We start from the raw sequence: 15643 nt of genomic DNA, 5'->3' as shown, positions 1-15643 counted from the left end.
GAGATAAAGATACTGCACGGAAACAAGCCCTTCGGTCCACCAATTGTATACCGACCAGTGATCCCTGCACAGTAACACGATGCTATACAAACATCAGGGACAATTTACAATTTTAACAAAGCCAACTGACCTGCAAACCTGTTCGTTTTTGGAATGTGGGTGGAAACCGGAGCACCCAGTGAAAATCCGAGCAGGTCACGGGAAGAACGTACAAATCCCATACAGACAGCACCCGTCGTTAGGATCAAACTCAGGTCTCTGGCTCTGTAAGGCAGCAACTCTACCACTGCGCCACCAGGTATAACAGATAACAGGTATGCTGCCCACTATGGTAATGGAGGAGCTCAATCTGGTCGACACTTGTTTCAAAAGGGAGAACAACGATGTGTCTTTTCAGGACCCTAAAGCTCCCATTGTAATCTCCTTCATGATACTGAACCCTCAGAAAGCACCTGGACCTGATGGTATACCTAACCACCTTTTCTAAACTGTGTGGCCCGCTTGCTGGAGTTCTTGCAGACATCTTCAATCTTTCATTACTCAGGTCGAGGTTCTCACCTGCTTTAAAAGGGCATCAATAATACTGGTTATCGCTTCTCGGCCTTTTGGCTAAGATCAAGTGTAGTATCTGTTTTTGCACAACCTAATGTTCTTATAAGAACAGTATAAGAGCAGTATCTGTACTGAGGCGTTGATCATCGACGAGGAGCGGAGGTCAGGAGCACGTGTCTGGTTTAGGGGTGGATCCATGCTGGTTGGGTAACCAACCTAACACCCTTATCCAGGTGGGATGGCAGCAGCAAGTGGAGCTGGAGGGCAGGGTATCCGGAATACCCTGCGTGTATCGGTGAAGGACCTCAGGGAGGGGACCCTTTCTCAAGGGACCTCTTCATCAAGAAGGTGCTGCTGGAAGCCTGTGGATTCAAGGCCGGGGACATCTTCTGCCTCCAGGACTTCCCAGGTAACGGATATTTCGATGTCACCTTCCAGAACCCGACGGGATGGCAGAAGATGCTGCAAGACTTCCGTGAGAAGGGGGATGAAGCCCCACTGTCGCTCCTGAAGGTGCAGCCGCTCTTCACCCTCCCCACCCAGAGGGAACGAATGATCACGGTGCACATGTTTAACCCACATGTGCCCGTCGTGGATGTCCTCACCTTCCTTGCTCGCTACGTCGAAGGGGCCGGGAACTGCGTGGACATAAAGGACTTGTTCGGGATCTGGACGAGCAAGAGGCAAGTAAAGGTGAAGCTGAGGGTGGACGGGAAGAGATTCATCATCCACCCTCCCTCGGTGTTCGCTATCGGAGGGAACCGGGGCTACATGACGTACGTGGGGCAGCCCAGGGTGTGCAGGAAATGCAACAAATCTGGGCACGTGGCGGCAGAATGCAGGACAGTCGTCTGCAGAAACTGCAAACTAGAAGGCCACGAGACAAAAGACTGCAAAGAGAGTAAGAGCTGCAACCTGTGTGGGGAGGCAGGCCACCTTTACAGGGCCTGCCCAAAAAGAGCTAGCACGTACGCACAGGCGATAAGAGGGGCCGCTGCCAGCACCCCCAGGGTGGACGAGACGCCTCCTACCACGGCAAAAGCCCAAAAAGGAAAGGAGTGCAGGGGCGATGACAGCGCGACCACCAGGAGCCCCCAACCGCAGGACAGAGCCCCCCAGGCCCCTGCCCACGAGGGCGAGTCGATGGAAGAGGGGGAACAGGAAGAGGAGGAATGGAAGGTGGTACAGTCGAGGAAAACGTTGAAGGCTGTGCGCACAGAGAAAAAGCCGGAGGGGGCAAGCAAGTCCCAAAAAAGAGTCCTCTCCCAGGACGAGCCCAGCAACCTCTCCGCGTCGGAGGATGAGACGACCGGGAGGAGCCGACAACGGAAGCAGAGGCAGAGGAAGAAAACGGGGGAGGAGGAAGGTAAGAGGAAGAACGTGTCTGTTGCCCCCCAGCCCCAGGAGACTGGGAGCAGTGCCAATGGGCCCCAGCCCCAGGAGAATGGGAGCAGTGCAGCGGCCAATGGGCCCCTGCTCCGGGAGACCGTGAGCGGCACAACGGCCAATGGGCCACAGCTCCGGGAGACCGGGAGCGGCACAATGGCCAATGGGCCCCAGCTCCAGGAAACTGGGAGCAGCGCAGTGGCCAATGGGCCCCAGCTCCGGGAGACCGGGAGCGGGACAACGGCCAATGGGCCCCAGCTCCAGGAAATTGGGAGCAACGCAGTGGCCTCGCCAGAAAATGCACCCTGTGCTGAGGAAGCCACCAGCCTGTACCACTACCTGTGCAACAAAAATGTGCAGGAACTCAGCCAGATGATGGGCATGCGGGAGGAGGACAGCCTGGAACTCTAAAGGACAATGGAGCTAAAACTGGCATCCTTAAACGTGCGCAGTGTGAAGAGCACTGCGCGATGTGTATCCGCCTTGCAGTACCTGGCGAAGGTAAAGGCGGATGTGACTTTTCTATAGGAGTGCGGGCTGCCACATCTTCGCTGCTATTGGAGGTGGTCGCGATGGTGGCCCCACGGACTGTCGGTATGGTCGGGGGACAATGATTGTCGTGCGTCCGGTCTGGGGATCTTGCTGCGGGGAGGGGGCTTCACCATCACTGAGGTAAGGGAGGTGGTGGGGGGGGCGTCTCTTGGTGGTGGATGTAATGTACCGTGGTTCTCCGCTCCGGCTGATTAATGTGTATGCCTCACCCAGGCAGAGCGAGTGGTTGGCCGTCCTCCAGCAGCTCCCACCGCTGCTGGCCACGTCTAGACCGCTCGTTCTGGCCGGTGACTTCAACTGCATCATCGATGCGGCTGGACGATCCGGCAGTGCCAACCACAGACTGGACGGCACCTCCAAACTCCTGGGGGAGATGGTCAAAGATGCAAAGCTGTGCGACGCCTTCAGTGACCCTGCAGGCGGAGCCCAGCCGCGGTTCACCTGGTCAGGACCGAACGGTTCAGCCCAGTCCCGGATAGACTTCCTCTTCACATCGAGGGCCGTCACGGTCAGACACACCGACCTCTCTGACCACTGCCTCTGGTCTTCTCTGACCACTGCCTCCTTCAGGCCACCTGTCACCTACAGGAGGACCGGAAGGCGGGCAGAGGGACATGGAAGTTAAACGTGGAGCTGTTGACCCCGGAGAACATTGAGGAGCTAAAGAGGGACTACGCATGTTGGAGAACTGTGAGGCCCCTCTTTGACTTCCCGACACTCTGGTGGGAGGCAACAAAGGAGAACATCAAGAAGTTCTTCGTCTCCAAAGGTGTTCAGAGAGCAAGACAGGGTAAGAGGGAACTGTGCCAACTCCAGACAGATTTGCAGCAACTGCTCCTTCTGCAGAGGAGAGGGGTGGATGTGAGGGAGGAACTGAGAGAGTTGAAGGGCCGGCAAGCTCGGCTCTTTACCTCTGAATCCTGCAAGATCACCTTCCGGTCCAGGGTCCGCCATGTTGAGCAGGATGAGACGTGCTCACGTTACTTCTTCCATAAGGTTCACAGGGGGAGCTCTGTGATCAAAAGCCTTAGGGAGAAGGACGGCTCGGTAACATCCTCGCAGACAGACATGCTCAAGATCTGCAGATCCTTTTATAAGGATCTGTACGATGTAAAGACCACAGACAGCACCGCCTCCCAGAACTTCCTGTCCTCCATCACGGAAGTCTTGGACGACAGCAAGCGGGACAGTCTGGACCAACCACTGACCCTGGAGGAGCTGACTGGCTCCATCCGTTCCTTTGACTCGAGTAAAACTCCCGGAGGCAATGGCTTACCGGCAGAGTTGTACTCGGCTCTGTGGGACTGGGTGGGCCCGGACCTGCTGGAAGTGTACAACGATATACTTCTAGCCGGCAGCATGTCAGACTCTATGAGGAAGGGCAGCATCACCCTGATCTACAAGCAGAAGGGGGAGATGAATGACTTAAGGAATTGGAGACCCATCATATTGTTGAATGTAGATTACAAGATCCTGTCTAAGGCCATCGCCAACCGGGTCAAGTCTACTCTGGGACAGGTGATCCACCCGGACCAAACCTGTGCTGTACCTGGCAGGAAAATCTCAGACAGCCTGGTGCTGCTGAGAGATACCATTGCCTACGTGCAGGACAGACGGGTGGATGCCTGCCTGGTCAGCTTGGACCAGGAGAAGGCCTTTGACAGGATATCGCACACGTACATGAGGGACGTGCTCTCCAAAATGGGCTTTGGGGAGGGAATCAGGAAGTGGATACAACTGCTCTACTCCGATATCTGTAGTGCAGTCCAAATTAATGGGTGGGAATCAGACAGCTTCCATGTCAGGTCTGGGGTCAGGCAGGGTTGCCCTCTCTCCCCTGTCTTGTTCGTCTGTTGCATTGAACCCTTTGCCGAATCCATCAGGAAGGATGCGAGCATAAGAGGAGTGACATTGCCAGGCAGTGGTGGCACTCAGGTCAAGGCCTCCCTGTACATGGACGATGTTGCCGTCTTCTGCTCGGATCCAGGGTCGGTCCGCAGACTGATCAGCGTCTGCGACCAGTTTGAGTTGGTCACGGGGGCCAGGGTAAACCGCAGGAAGAGCGAAGCCATGATCTTTGGCAACTGGCCTGACCGATCTTCCATCCCCTTCACCATCAAGCCTGACTTCCTGAAGGTGCTGGGGATCTGGTTCGGGAAGGCGTGTGACAAGAATTGGCTGGAGCGGATAGCCAAGGTGGGGAAGAAGCTGGAGCTGTGGAAGCAGCGCTCCCTCTCCATCACGGGGAAAAACCTGGTCATCAGGTGTGAGGTGCTCTCGGGGCTGCTATACTTGGCGCAAGTGTGGCCCCTCCCTCCCACGCCAAGGGGATCACCCGGGCCGTCTTCCGCTTCATCTGGGGGTCGGCGATGGACCGGGTGCGACTAGCCACAATGCACAAGTCGGCAGACAACGGGGGTAAAAGCATGCCCAACGTCGCCCTCATTCTGATGGCCACCTTCGTGTGTGGCTGCATCAGGCGGAGCATAGAGCCAAGGCACGTGGGCACCAAATGCCACTACCTGCTGAGGTTCTACCTGTCCCCGGTGTTGCGAAGGATGGGCCTGGCGCAGATGCCACGCAATGTGCCAGTCAGCTGGACATTGCCGAACCATCTGTCGTTTGTGGACTGGTTCTTCCGGACCAACACCTTTGACCACAAGTCCATCAGGCAGTGGTCAGCACGGAACGTCCTGCAGGCACTGCAGGGGAATGACTCCATGGATCCTGTGGCGTGGTTCCCAGAACAGACAGCCCAGCTTGTCTGGCAAAATGCCTCATCGCCAGAACTCACCAACAAGCACCAAGACCTGGCTTGGCTGGCGGTGAGCGGAGCCCTCCCAGTCAGATCCTTCCTGCACCGCTGGAACCTCACTACCAGCGCACGCTGCCCTCGGGACGGCTGCTAAGGAGAGGAGGCGGTGGCCCACCTCTTCGCAGAGTGTGGATTTGCCAAGAGAGTCTGGAGAGGTCTGCAGGGGTCCCTGTCATGATTCATTCCGAGCAGCTCCGTCACAGAGGACTCTATGCTCTACGGACTGTTCCCAGGGACGCATTCCGAGACTGACATCGAGTGCTGCTGGAAGGTCATCAACTCGGTGAAAGACGCTCTTTGGTCTGCCCGATCCTTGTTGACCTCCCAGCGGAGCGAGCTGTCCATCAAGGAATGTTGCCGACTGGCCCACTGCAGACTGCAGGAGTACGTGCTGAGGGACGCTCTGAAGCTTGGTGCAGCCAACGCTAAGGCCCTATGGGGGAGGACCACAGTCTAGGGTCCTTCCGCTGCTGGACATGGGGGGCAGGGTGTGGTGGAGAGAGACGCCCCTCCAAATAAGGGATACTGGGTAAATGTCTAAATGTAAGTAAATGTTTAAGTGAATGTCTGTACCAAATGTAACCTCCGGAAATGTCGGATGGGCTTGTTTAAGAATATGTTTTGTGAATGATATTTATTATTTGAATAAAGTATTTTTTGATATTAAATTTTAAAAAAAAAAAAATCAATAATACTGGTCCCCAAGAACCAAAAGGTATCAAAAGGTCGATGGCACAAACGTCCATGGTAACAAAGTGTTTGTGAGAAAATGGACACAAAATGCTGGAGTAACTCAGCAGGACAGGCAGCATCTCTGGAGAGAAGGAATGGGTGATGTTTCGGGTCGAGACCCTTCACATACTGATCATGAGCACATGACAACATGATATTGTTGCATTCACAGAGATATGGTTGAATGAAGGGTGGGAGTGTCAATTCAATGTTCCAGTTTGTAAATACTACAGGTGTGACAGGGTGGGTGACCTTAAATGTGAAGGTGGCATTGCCATATTAATTGCAGTTCAATATTTGCAATTGCAGTACAAAAGCTTTACACTGTACCTCAGTACACATGAAAATAAACTAAATTAAACTCTTCTCAACATCATCAAGGAACCTGTAATGAGAGAGGATATTTTGGAAGGTTCTTCAAATGACGGCCAATAAGAAGATTTTTGGAACAACAAGGGGGGTGATCACTTTCCTGGAGGTAAGTGACAGACTTCCCTCAGATGGAGATAGTGGAGCAGATATGTAGACAGAGAGATTTAGAAATAGAGATACAAAACTTAATGCAGATGTAATGCAATAGGATTTTAGTGGTAAGGGATTTTAACTTTTGCAATATTAACTGCAATCACATCAGTCTGAATGCTGTAGAGGAAAGGAATGTTTAAATTACACTGAGAATGTTTTTTAAACCTTTATGGATGGGCTAGGTCGAGAAGGAGTGATGCTGAACCTGGAAGAGGTTTAAGTGACAGTGAGCGAGAATTTTGAAGTCAATGCTAAGACTTGCCAATGTCATGGCATTTATGGAAAGGATGAGGTTGATGTGAGAACCAAGGTCATGAATAAGTGAGGGGGGGGGGGGGGGGAGAGAACTCAAATTTAATATTGTACGACAGTGGTGTCAAAGTTGACTGGGAGCAGCAACTCATGGAGATTTGTACGTCATGCAAGTGGGAATCACTCAGAGTAAATTTGTTAAGGGCTAAGGAAACCATGAGTGTCTACTAATATTGAGCGTTGGATAAAGAGGAAACCTGATTAGTCTAGATGGGCATTTGATGGTCAGCATGGACATAGAGGGCCAACGGGCCTGGTTCCCTGGAGTGTGACTCAATGATCAGCATTGAGTGGGCATCAGCTGGAGAAGGAGAACGGGAGAAAGAAAAAACCCAACTAAATCCCAACCAAACCCTGTCCCACAGATATCATACTGACCATGGAGAATGGACAAAGATGCCCCACACCCAATGGTACAATGTTCACGAGTCCAGGCCACTGATAGATCCCATTCAAACTCATCTCCAAACCGTTGTTCCCAGTACGTCACTCTACATTGTATCCTCCACCATCTTATCCATGGACCATAATCAGCGAGGATAGATGACAGCTCATGCTCCACAATAAATCTCAACACTGTTACTTCACATATGTGTTCTCAGCCCCTTGCTACACGCCTTATGCACTCACAACTGTGTGACCCAATTCTGCTATAACTCAATCCGCAGGTTCACAAATTACACCACTGTTGTTGCCCGGATCTTGAATAAATCGGAATCTGTGAAATCAAGAGTCAGGAGAGTTTCATTCATGTTCACAGGTGATAGCAGCAGAATTAGACCATTCGGCCCATCCAGTCTACTCTGCCATCCAATCATGGCTGATCTATCTTTCCCTCTGAACCCCATTCTCTTCCCTTCTCCCAATAAACCCCGACACCCGTACTAATCAAGTAATTGTCATATGTGCCGAAATGGAACAATAAAATTCTTACTTGCAGCAGCACAACAGGTTTGTAAACACAGTACTCAATAGATAACATAAGAAACAAACTGAAAAAAAGTTACGGAACAAAACAAAGCCTAAAGTCTCGAGAGCAACCAAGACAGTTCATAGTCCGTGTTCACGAATAGTTTCTACCTAACAACAATCAGGCTATTGCATATCATGCGTTGTAGTGTTCAATAGCCTGGTGGTTGTTGGGAAGAAGTGTTCCTGAACTCCGAATTAGAGGGAATGGTGTAAACAATCCTTTAATTAACACTCAAGGCCAATGCTGATGAAGTGAGCAGTCACCACACGCTCAGTGGAGAGTAGGAGCAGATCCACAATGCTCTGGTTCACCTCCTCCTTCACCTGCAGTACTCATACAATTCTCTCCAGAACATTGCTCCACTCATCCTGCTCCGGTTTCTCAATGCGACGGGAGTAAAGGTCACATGGAACATTAGCCTCAAAGCAGAAAGCGACCAGGGACGCACAGCACCAAAAAAAACTAGCACAAGCCATCAAATTTAGCCAATCTGAAGAAGGGTCCGACCTAAAGCGTTACCTAATCGGTATGAAGAAGGGCCCCGACCCAAAACATCACCTATCCATGTTCTCCAGAGTTGCTGCCTGACTTACTGAATTATTCTGCATTTTGGGTCCTCTTGTGCATTATTCGGCATCGGCATTTCTTTGTTTCTCCACCTATGTCCTACCACACGTTGTCCTGCCGCTCCTAACTTGCTTTCTCCAGCACTTTGTATCTTTCTTTCATCAAATATTTAACCACTACCTTATCTGGATTGCTTTAATCTTGAAGAGAAAGATACGGTTTCTGTACTGATCTAAACCTCAATGTTGACCAGCAAGATCCAGCCTCCACTCTGATTACATAATCCCCTCAGATTCTTAGCTGTTCCCGTTCACCATGACATGCTTCTTGACAAATCCGCAAAGTAATGCAGGAGAATTTCATCCCTGTCTAAGTACAAGGACTGTGGGGAGAAATGTACAGATCTTAGCTTCAAGACTATGTAAATGAAAAGTCAGGTTATTGCGTTTTAAAAGATTTGATCACACTTGGGAGAGACGGAACAGTTTCCCTTCACAGTGGGCAGGGCCCGAGCCAAGCAGAAACAATTATTGGATTTTTTTGACAATGTTAATGTCAAAACTTAACAGAGACAGGTTGCGCAACTTCCAGTCACTAAACTGGGACTATTTTTGTTCGAATCAAATTGGCACAGTGGTGCAGCGGTAGGGTTGCAGCTTAGAGACCCGGGTTCGATCCTGACTACGGGTGCTATCTGTGCGGAGTTTGTATGTTCTCCCTGTGACTAAGTTGGGGTTCTCCGCGTACTCCGGTTTCCTCTAAAAATTCTAAAGACATCACAATCACAATAATACTTTATTAGCGAAGAATGTTTTGCAACATACGAGGAACTTCATTTGCCATACAGTCATAACAATAAAAACAACCGGACACATAAAATACATTTTAACATGAACATCCACCACAGTGACTCCTCCACATTCCTCACTGTGATGGAAGGCGAAACAAAGTTCAATCTCTCCCTTCTTTGTCCTCCAGCGGTCGGGGGCCTCTAACCTTCCGTTGACGCGATGATCTTGACTCCCGCAGCCGGCGGCGGGCCTTCCTCGTCGGGACGATCCAGCTCCTGCATGGGGGGGGGGTCTCAGCTCCCCCGCGCCGGGCGATCTACCCCGGGTCGGGACTAGTTGAAGCTTGTGCAGATTTTGGAGCTCCCGATCGGTCTCATTTCGAGACTGCGAGCTCCGCGATGGTAAAGTCCACAGGCCGTGGTTGGAGCGTCGATCCAAGCAAGGAATCGGCTCCGATGGTAAGTCCACGAACGTTGCCCCCGACCCCCCCCCCCCTACCCATCCTCCACATCAAACAAACCAGAGGAACATTTACACAAACTTTAAAAACTTACCAAAAACAACAACAAAAAATTTGAAAAGGACAGACAGACAGATTAGTTTAATTGGTTTAGTAAAATTGTACATTTTCCTCAATGTGTGGGATAGAACTAGTGTGTACGGGTGGTCGATGGTCGATGCGGACTCGTATGCCGAAGAATCTGTATCCACGCTGCATCTCTAAAGTCCAAAGTAAGGTCAAAACCAGATTTCCCGATTCCAGTCATTCACTCCGAGTGACTCCATGATCGGTGTTTCCCAGATCACAGTATAAATAAACACCTTATTTTTTCTGTCGTTGCTTTCAAAGGTTGAAAGATCTCATCTGAAGGCAACCGGAGGAGTTGAAAATTCACCCAGACCCCTTGATTGAACGAATAAATAAATTGGTATTGAGACCACACGTTGGGGAAGTAAATGAAATCTCTCTCCTGTGGGCGGTGAATGGGTCCATTTTCGTCCGCTAACTACATCGGAAATGTACTCTCATGTGCTCCAGCGACGCCTGTTTTTTGTTGTCTACATAGAACCTACTCTGGCACCACCTCCAGGTCCTTCTCCGCCACATTGACGACCGTATTGGTGCTGCTTATGCATATATTGTCAATTGTATCCTCTAAAAAATTGTATCCAACTTCTTCCCTGCCCTCAAATTCACTTAGACTAGTTCTGATACCAAGGTGGCTGCTCAGTGGGAACGCTGCTGTCTCACAGCGCCAGAGACCCGCCTTCGATCCTGACTACGGGTTCTGCCTGTTACCGTGCGGTACCGATAAAGAACCTGCTGTAGCTGCAGGCAGCATTTTTTGTGTTTATGTTTTGCCATTGTTAAGTTGCCGTTTTACTGATACACGCGAGTGAATCGTTAGAAGGGTGTTAAAAGCAGAAAAGAGACATAAACCGCCAAAAAAGGACACAAAGTGCAGGAGTAACTCGGCGGGTCAGGCAGCATCTCTGGAGAACTTGGATAGACGATGTTTCGGATCCAGGACCTTCTTCAGTCTGAAACGTCACGTATTCATGTTCTCCAGGGATCCGGACCCGCTGAGTTACTCCAGCACATTGGGGTTTTTTGTTGTTGTAAGACTGCGGAACTGCCGATGCTGGTTCATACCGAAGATAGACACAAAGTGCAGGAGCAACTCGGCGGGTCAGGTCGCATCTCTGGAGAATGAAAAAGGGTTCCGACCCGAAAAATCACCTGTTCCTCTTCTTCAAGTATGCTGCCTGATCGGCTAGGTTACTCCAGCACTTTGTGTCTCCCTGCAGTTCCTTACTTCTTCAATACAAACTGCCTTGCGCTATCTCCAGAGAGTTACACTGCTCACTGGCGTTAATGGTTGCTTCAAGCGGCTGCTAGTCACGCTTTCAAGAAAGGGGAAATCCAAGGTTTCTTGATAAATGTTCTGGGTGCTGCTAAAATTGAATAATTAATTCATTAATTTTATTTAAATTTTAACAAAACAAATACATGTATGAACTCATAGTACGCGATGGTACTTACATTATAAATTCGATTATACATTTTAAATTCGATTATACTTGTATTGTTCTGTATTATCTCCCCACCCACAACCCCCCTCCCCCCACCCCCCAGTTAGAAAAAAAGAGGAAAAAGGAGAAGAAGAAAGATAAAAAAAATAAAAAGGAAAGAAAGAAAGAAAGAAGAAAGAAAGAAGGAAACCTGGAGACAAGAAGGAAACACTTCCGGCTAATTTCTTATTAAATTCTTTTTTAGGGCTATCAAAACAATCCTGAAATTAAATATTTCCAATTCTTAATCCTAGTTTTAAAGTGAATGGGTTCCAAAGTTTCAAAAATAAATCATATTTATTTCTCAGATTATAAGTAGCTTTTTCTAATGGGATACAACTACGCATTTCTGCATACCATCTTGCAATTCTTATTTCATTGTGATCTTTCCAAGTGACCGCCACACATTTTTTTGCTATTGCTATTGCTATTTTGAGAAATCTTTCCTGATATTTATCTAAAATTAATCTTGGAAATATTCCTTTAGTATCTCCCAATAAAAACAACCTTGAATCCAATGGTATGGTCTTATTCATCAATTGTTCCAAAAAGTTTTTTAGGTCTTTCCAAAAAGGAGTTACCTTAGGACATGCCCATGTGGAGTGTAAAAAAAGTACCCACATCCTGATTGCATCTAAAACAAATTTCAGGTAAATTTGGATTTAAATTGTTTAATTTTTTCGGAGTTAAATATAGTTGATGTAAAAAATTGTATTGTACTAAACTATATCTCACATTAATAGTATTTTTCATACTTTCTAAACATAATCTTTCCCAACTTATTACCCATCAATGCTAATATTCAGATCTGTTTCCCATCTTTGTCTTGATTTTTGAATTCCTGTCTTTGGACTAGATTTTTGTAACAATTTATACATTAAAGATATAATTTTTTTAGTTCCCTTGCCCTGAATCAGGGATTCAATTCCTTTAATTTGAAATAAAAACATTGAATTACCTAACTTTTCCCTTAAAAAAGATTGTAATTGATAATATAAAAAAATACTATTCCCTGGAATTTGATATTTGTTTCTCAATTGAGAAAATGTCAAAAAATTATTTCCTTCGTAGCAATCTCCTATATGTTTAATACCCTTCTGTTCCCAGACTTGTAATATTTGATTATTCCAAGCAAATGGCAGTAATCTATTTTTTACTAATGGAGTTTTAGCTGTTAGAAAAAATCTTTTATCATTAGCTTTAACTGTTTTCAACAATATATTAATTAAATGTTTTAGCAAAGGTGACTCTTGATCCTTAACTAATAGCTTCGCTTCACATTTATAGATAAATTCTTCTGGGCATAGTTCTTTTATTTTATCCATTTCAATTTTAACCCATGCTGTTTTTCCACCCTCTTGATAAAAGGATGAAATAAAACTAATTTGTGCTGCCAGATAGTAATTTTTAAAATTTGGTAATTGCAGTCCACCTAATTCAAATTTCCATGTTAATTTTTCCATAGACACTCTTGGCATTTTACCTTTCCAAAGAAAATTTCTCACAATTTTATTCAATTCTTGAAAAAAAAAATTTGGTAAAGGTATAGGCAGTGTTTGGAATAAATACTGTATCCTCGGAAAAATATTCATCTTAATACAGTTCACTCTCCCTAGCAATGTAATTGGAAGATTCATCCATTTCTTCAAGTCCTCCTCAATTTTTTTAATTAGTGGTTTATAATTTAGTTTATACAGATTATTTAACTTATTATCTACTTTAACCCCTAGGTACTTCATGCCTTCTTTTTGCCATTTAAACTGACTTTCTCTTTTACATTGATCATAATTACCTTCAGAAAGAGGCATTATTTCAGTTTTATCTTTATTAATTTTGTATCCTGATACTTTCCCATATTCTTCCAGTCTGAAATATAATTTTCTTAAGGATTCCAATGGTCTAGTAAGACAAATTAAAATTAAAACATCATCTGCAAATAAAGTAATTTTGTGATTTTCCTGATTAACTTTAAATCCTTCAATGTCTAAATCTGATCTTATTAGCTCTGCCAGAGGTTCAATGGCCAATACAAATAAAGCCGGTGACAAGGGCTTTACTAGATCTTTCCAAATTAAATGATTGAGAAGATTGGCCATTTGTCACCACTTTGGCTTTAGGTTGTTTATCAAGAGCTTTTACCCAGTTAATGAAACCATTTCCCAATCCGTACTTCTCTAATACTTTAAATAAAAAATCCCATTCTAACCTGTCAAACGCCTTTTCAGCATCTAAAGCAACTGCTACGCTCAATTCCTTTCTTTTCTGTGCTAAATGTAAAATACTTATAAATCTTGCTACATTCTCAGATATTTTCCTTTTTTTGACAAATCCACTTTGGTCCTCTTTAACCAGCTTCGGTAAATATTCTGCCAATCTCCTTGCCAAAAGTTTAGCAACTATTTTATAATCTGCATTCAACAATGATATTGGTCTATAAGAAGATGCATTTAAAGGGTCTTTCCCTTTTTTTTGAATTACGGTTATAATTGCCAGTGAGAAGGATTCTGGTAATGTAGAAGTTTTTTCCGCTTGATGTATCACTTCCATAAATACTGGTAACAACAAATCTTTAAATTTTTTATAGAACTCAGGCGGGAAACCATCTTCCCCTGGAGATTTATTACTTGGTAAAGAATATAATACTTCCTCCACTTCTCTCAAAGTAAAGGAGGCATTTAGTCCCATCTGCTCCTCATTAGAGATTGTTGGTAATTGTATCTTGGATAAAAAAATATTTATCTTAATTTCATCCTTTTCAGATTCAGAATGGTACAGATTAGTGTAGAATTGCTTAAATACCTCATTGATTTCTCTAGGTTTATAAGTAATAATGTTTTGATCTGTTCTAATTGAATTTATTGTTCTTGATATTTGTTCTTCTTTCAGTTGCCATGCCAATACCTGTGCGCTCTTTCTCCTAATTCATAATATCTTTGGTTAGTTCGTAATATTAGTTTTTTCTGTTCTGTAAGTATGTAAAGTATTGTATTGAAATTTTTTATTTGCAAGTTGTATTTTTTTCGTATCTGAAGAAGTTTTCTGTAAGTCTTTTTCTAATACGGTGATTTCTTTTTCTAATCTTTCAGATTCCTTCCTATAGTCTTTCTTTATCTTAGATGAGTAGCTTATAATTTGGCCTCTCAAATAAGCCTTCATTGCATCCCATACAATAAATTTATCATCAACTGAATTTAAATTTGTTTCCAAAAATAATTCAATTTGTCCTCGAATAAAATCACAAAAGTCTTGCCTTTTCAATAGTAAAGAGTTGAGTCTCCATCTATAGACTGACTGTTCTTTATCTGGCATCGTAATTTTCATTAATAATGGCGAGTGATCCGATAACAATCTAGCCTTGTAATCTATTTGTATTATTCTACCCCTTAATTGAGCTGAAATCAAAAATAGATCTATTCTAGAATATGTATCATGTCTATTGGAATAAAAGGAGTAGTCTCTTTCCCTGGGATGGCTTTTCCTCCAAACATCTATTAAATTTAAAATTTCCATTGTTGTCTTCGCTGCTCTTGTCCTTGTCGTTGTCCTTGATGATCTATCCATTACTGGATCTAAACAAAAATTGAAATCTCCCCCTATCAATATATTTTCATGTGCTTCCGCCAGATTTAAAAAGGTACCCTGCACAAACTTCTCATCATCTATATTTGGTGCATATATATTCATTAAGGTCCACAATTCTGAGAAAATTTGACAATGTACCATTACAAATCTACCTACTGGGTCACTTACAATATTTTGTATCTTAATTGGTAGCGTTTTCTTAAATAGGATAACAACCCCTCTTGCTTTTGAGTTAAAAGAAGATGCGACCATACTTCCTACCCAATCTCTCTTTAACTTTTGATGCTCTTTTTCCGTTAGATGTGTTTCTTACAAGAAAGCTATATCTACTTCCAATTTTTTCATCTGTGTTAAAATTCTCTTCCTTTTTATCGGTCTATTTAACCCATTCACATTATAGCTTAAAAAATTTAATGTGTTATCCATTCATTCCTTTTTTTAATTTCCTTTTTTTTTTTTTTCCCTTTTTCCTTACCTTGATACCTGTTCCGGTATTTACATTGTGCCGTATTTCAGTGTGCTCCCCTCCATAGTCCAGGTGTAAAAACAGAAAAGAAATAAGAAAGATAGAGAAATAGACCCTCCCTCTAATGTTGTTAATAAATAGATTAGCAACATTACCCCCCTCTATTATACGAGGTGTGGTCCGCACCACACTTGTGCCCATGATTATGGTGGAGCATCCACATTCTCCAACCCCCCCGATATATCAAGCACTTCTAAAAATTAACAATCCTTAATACAGTTAATCCCCTCTCTAGTATACAGATCTTATTAATAATC

At 45.2% G+C, this 15643-nt stretch overlaps 1 protein-coding gene and 1 pseudogene across 1 annotated transcript in view; both read left to right on the top strand.

Moving 5' to 3' along the window:
- The first annotated feature begins 328 nt into the window (after positions 1 to 328).
- LOC144607448 (putative G-protein coupled receptor 139) overlaps positions 329 to 15643 on the top strand; it is a 45606-nt gene continuing 30291 nt past the window's right edge. The window contains exon 1 of the mRNA XM_078424308.1: positions 329 to 464. Coding sequence (XP_078280434.1) covers positions 329 to 464 — 136 coding nt within the window. The remainder of the gene's footprint in view (positions 465 to 15643) is intronic.
- On the top strand, positions 590 to 680 carry LOC144607465 (U2 spliceosomal RNA; annotated as a pseudogene).

Source organism: Rhinoraja longicauda, chromosome 28 (assembly GCF_053455715.1).
Source record: "Rhinoraja longicauda isolate Sanriku21f chromosome 28, sRhiLon1.1, whole genome shotgun sequence".
In the NCBI taxonomy this organism is placed as follows: Eukaryota; Metazoa; Chordata; class Chondrichthyes; order Rajiformes; family Arhynchobatidae; genus Rhinoraja; species Rhinoraja longicauda.
This window is presented reverse-complemented; position numbering and strand designations above follow the sequence as displayed.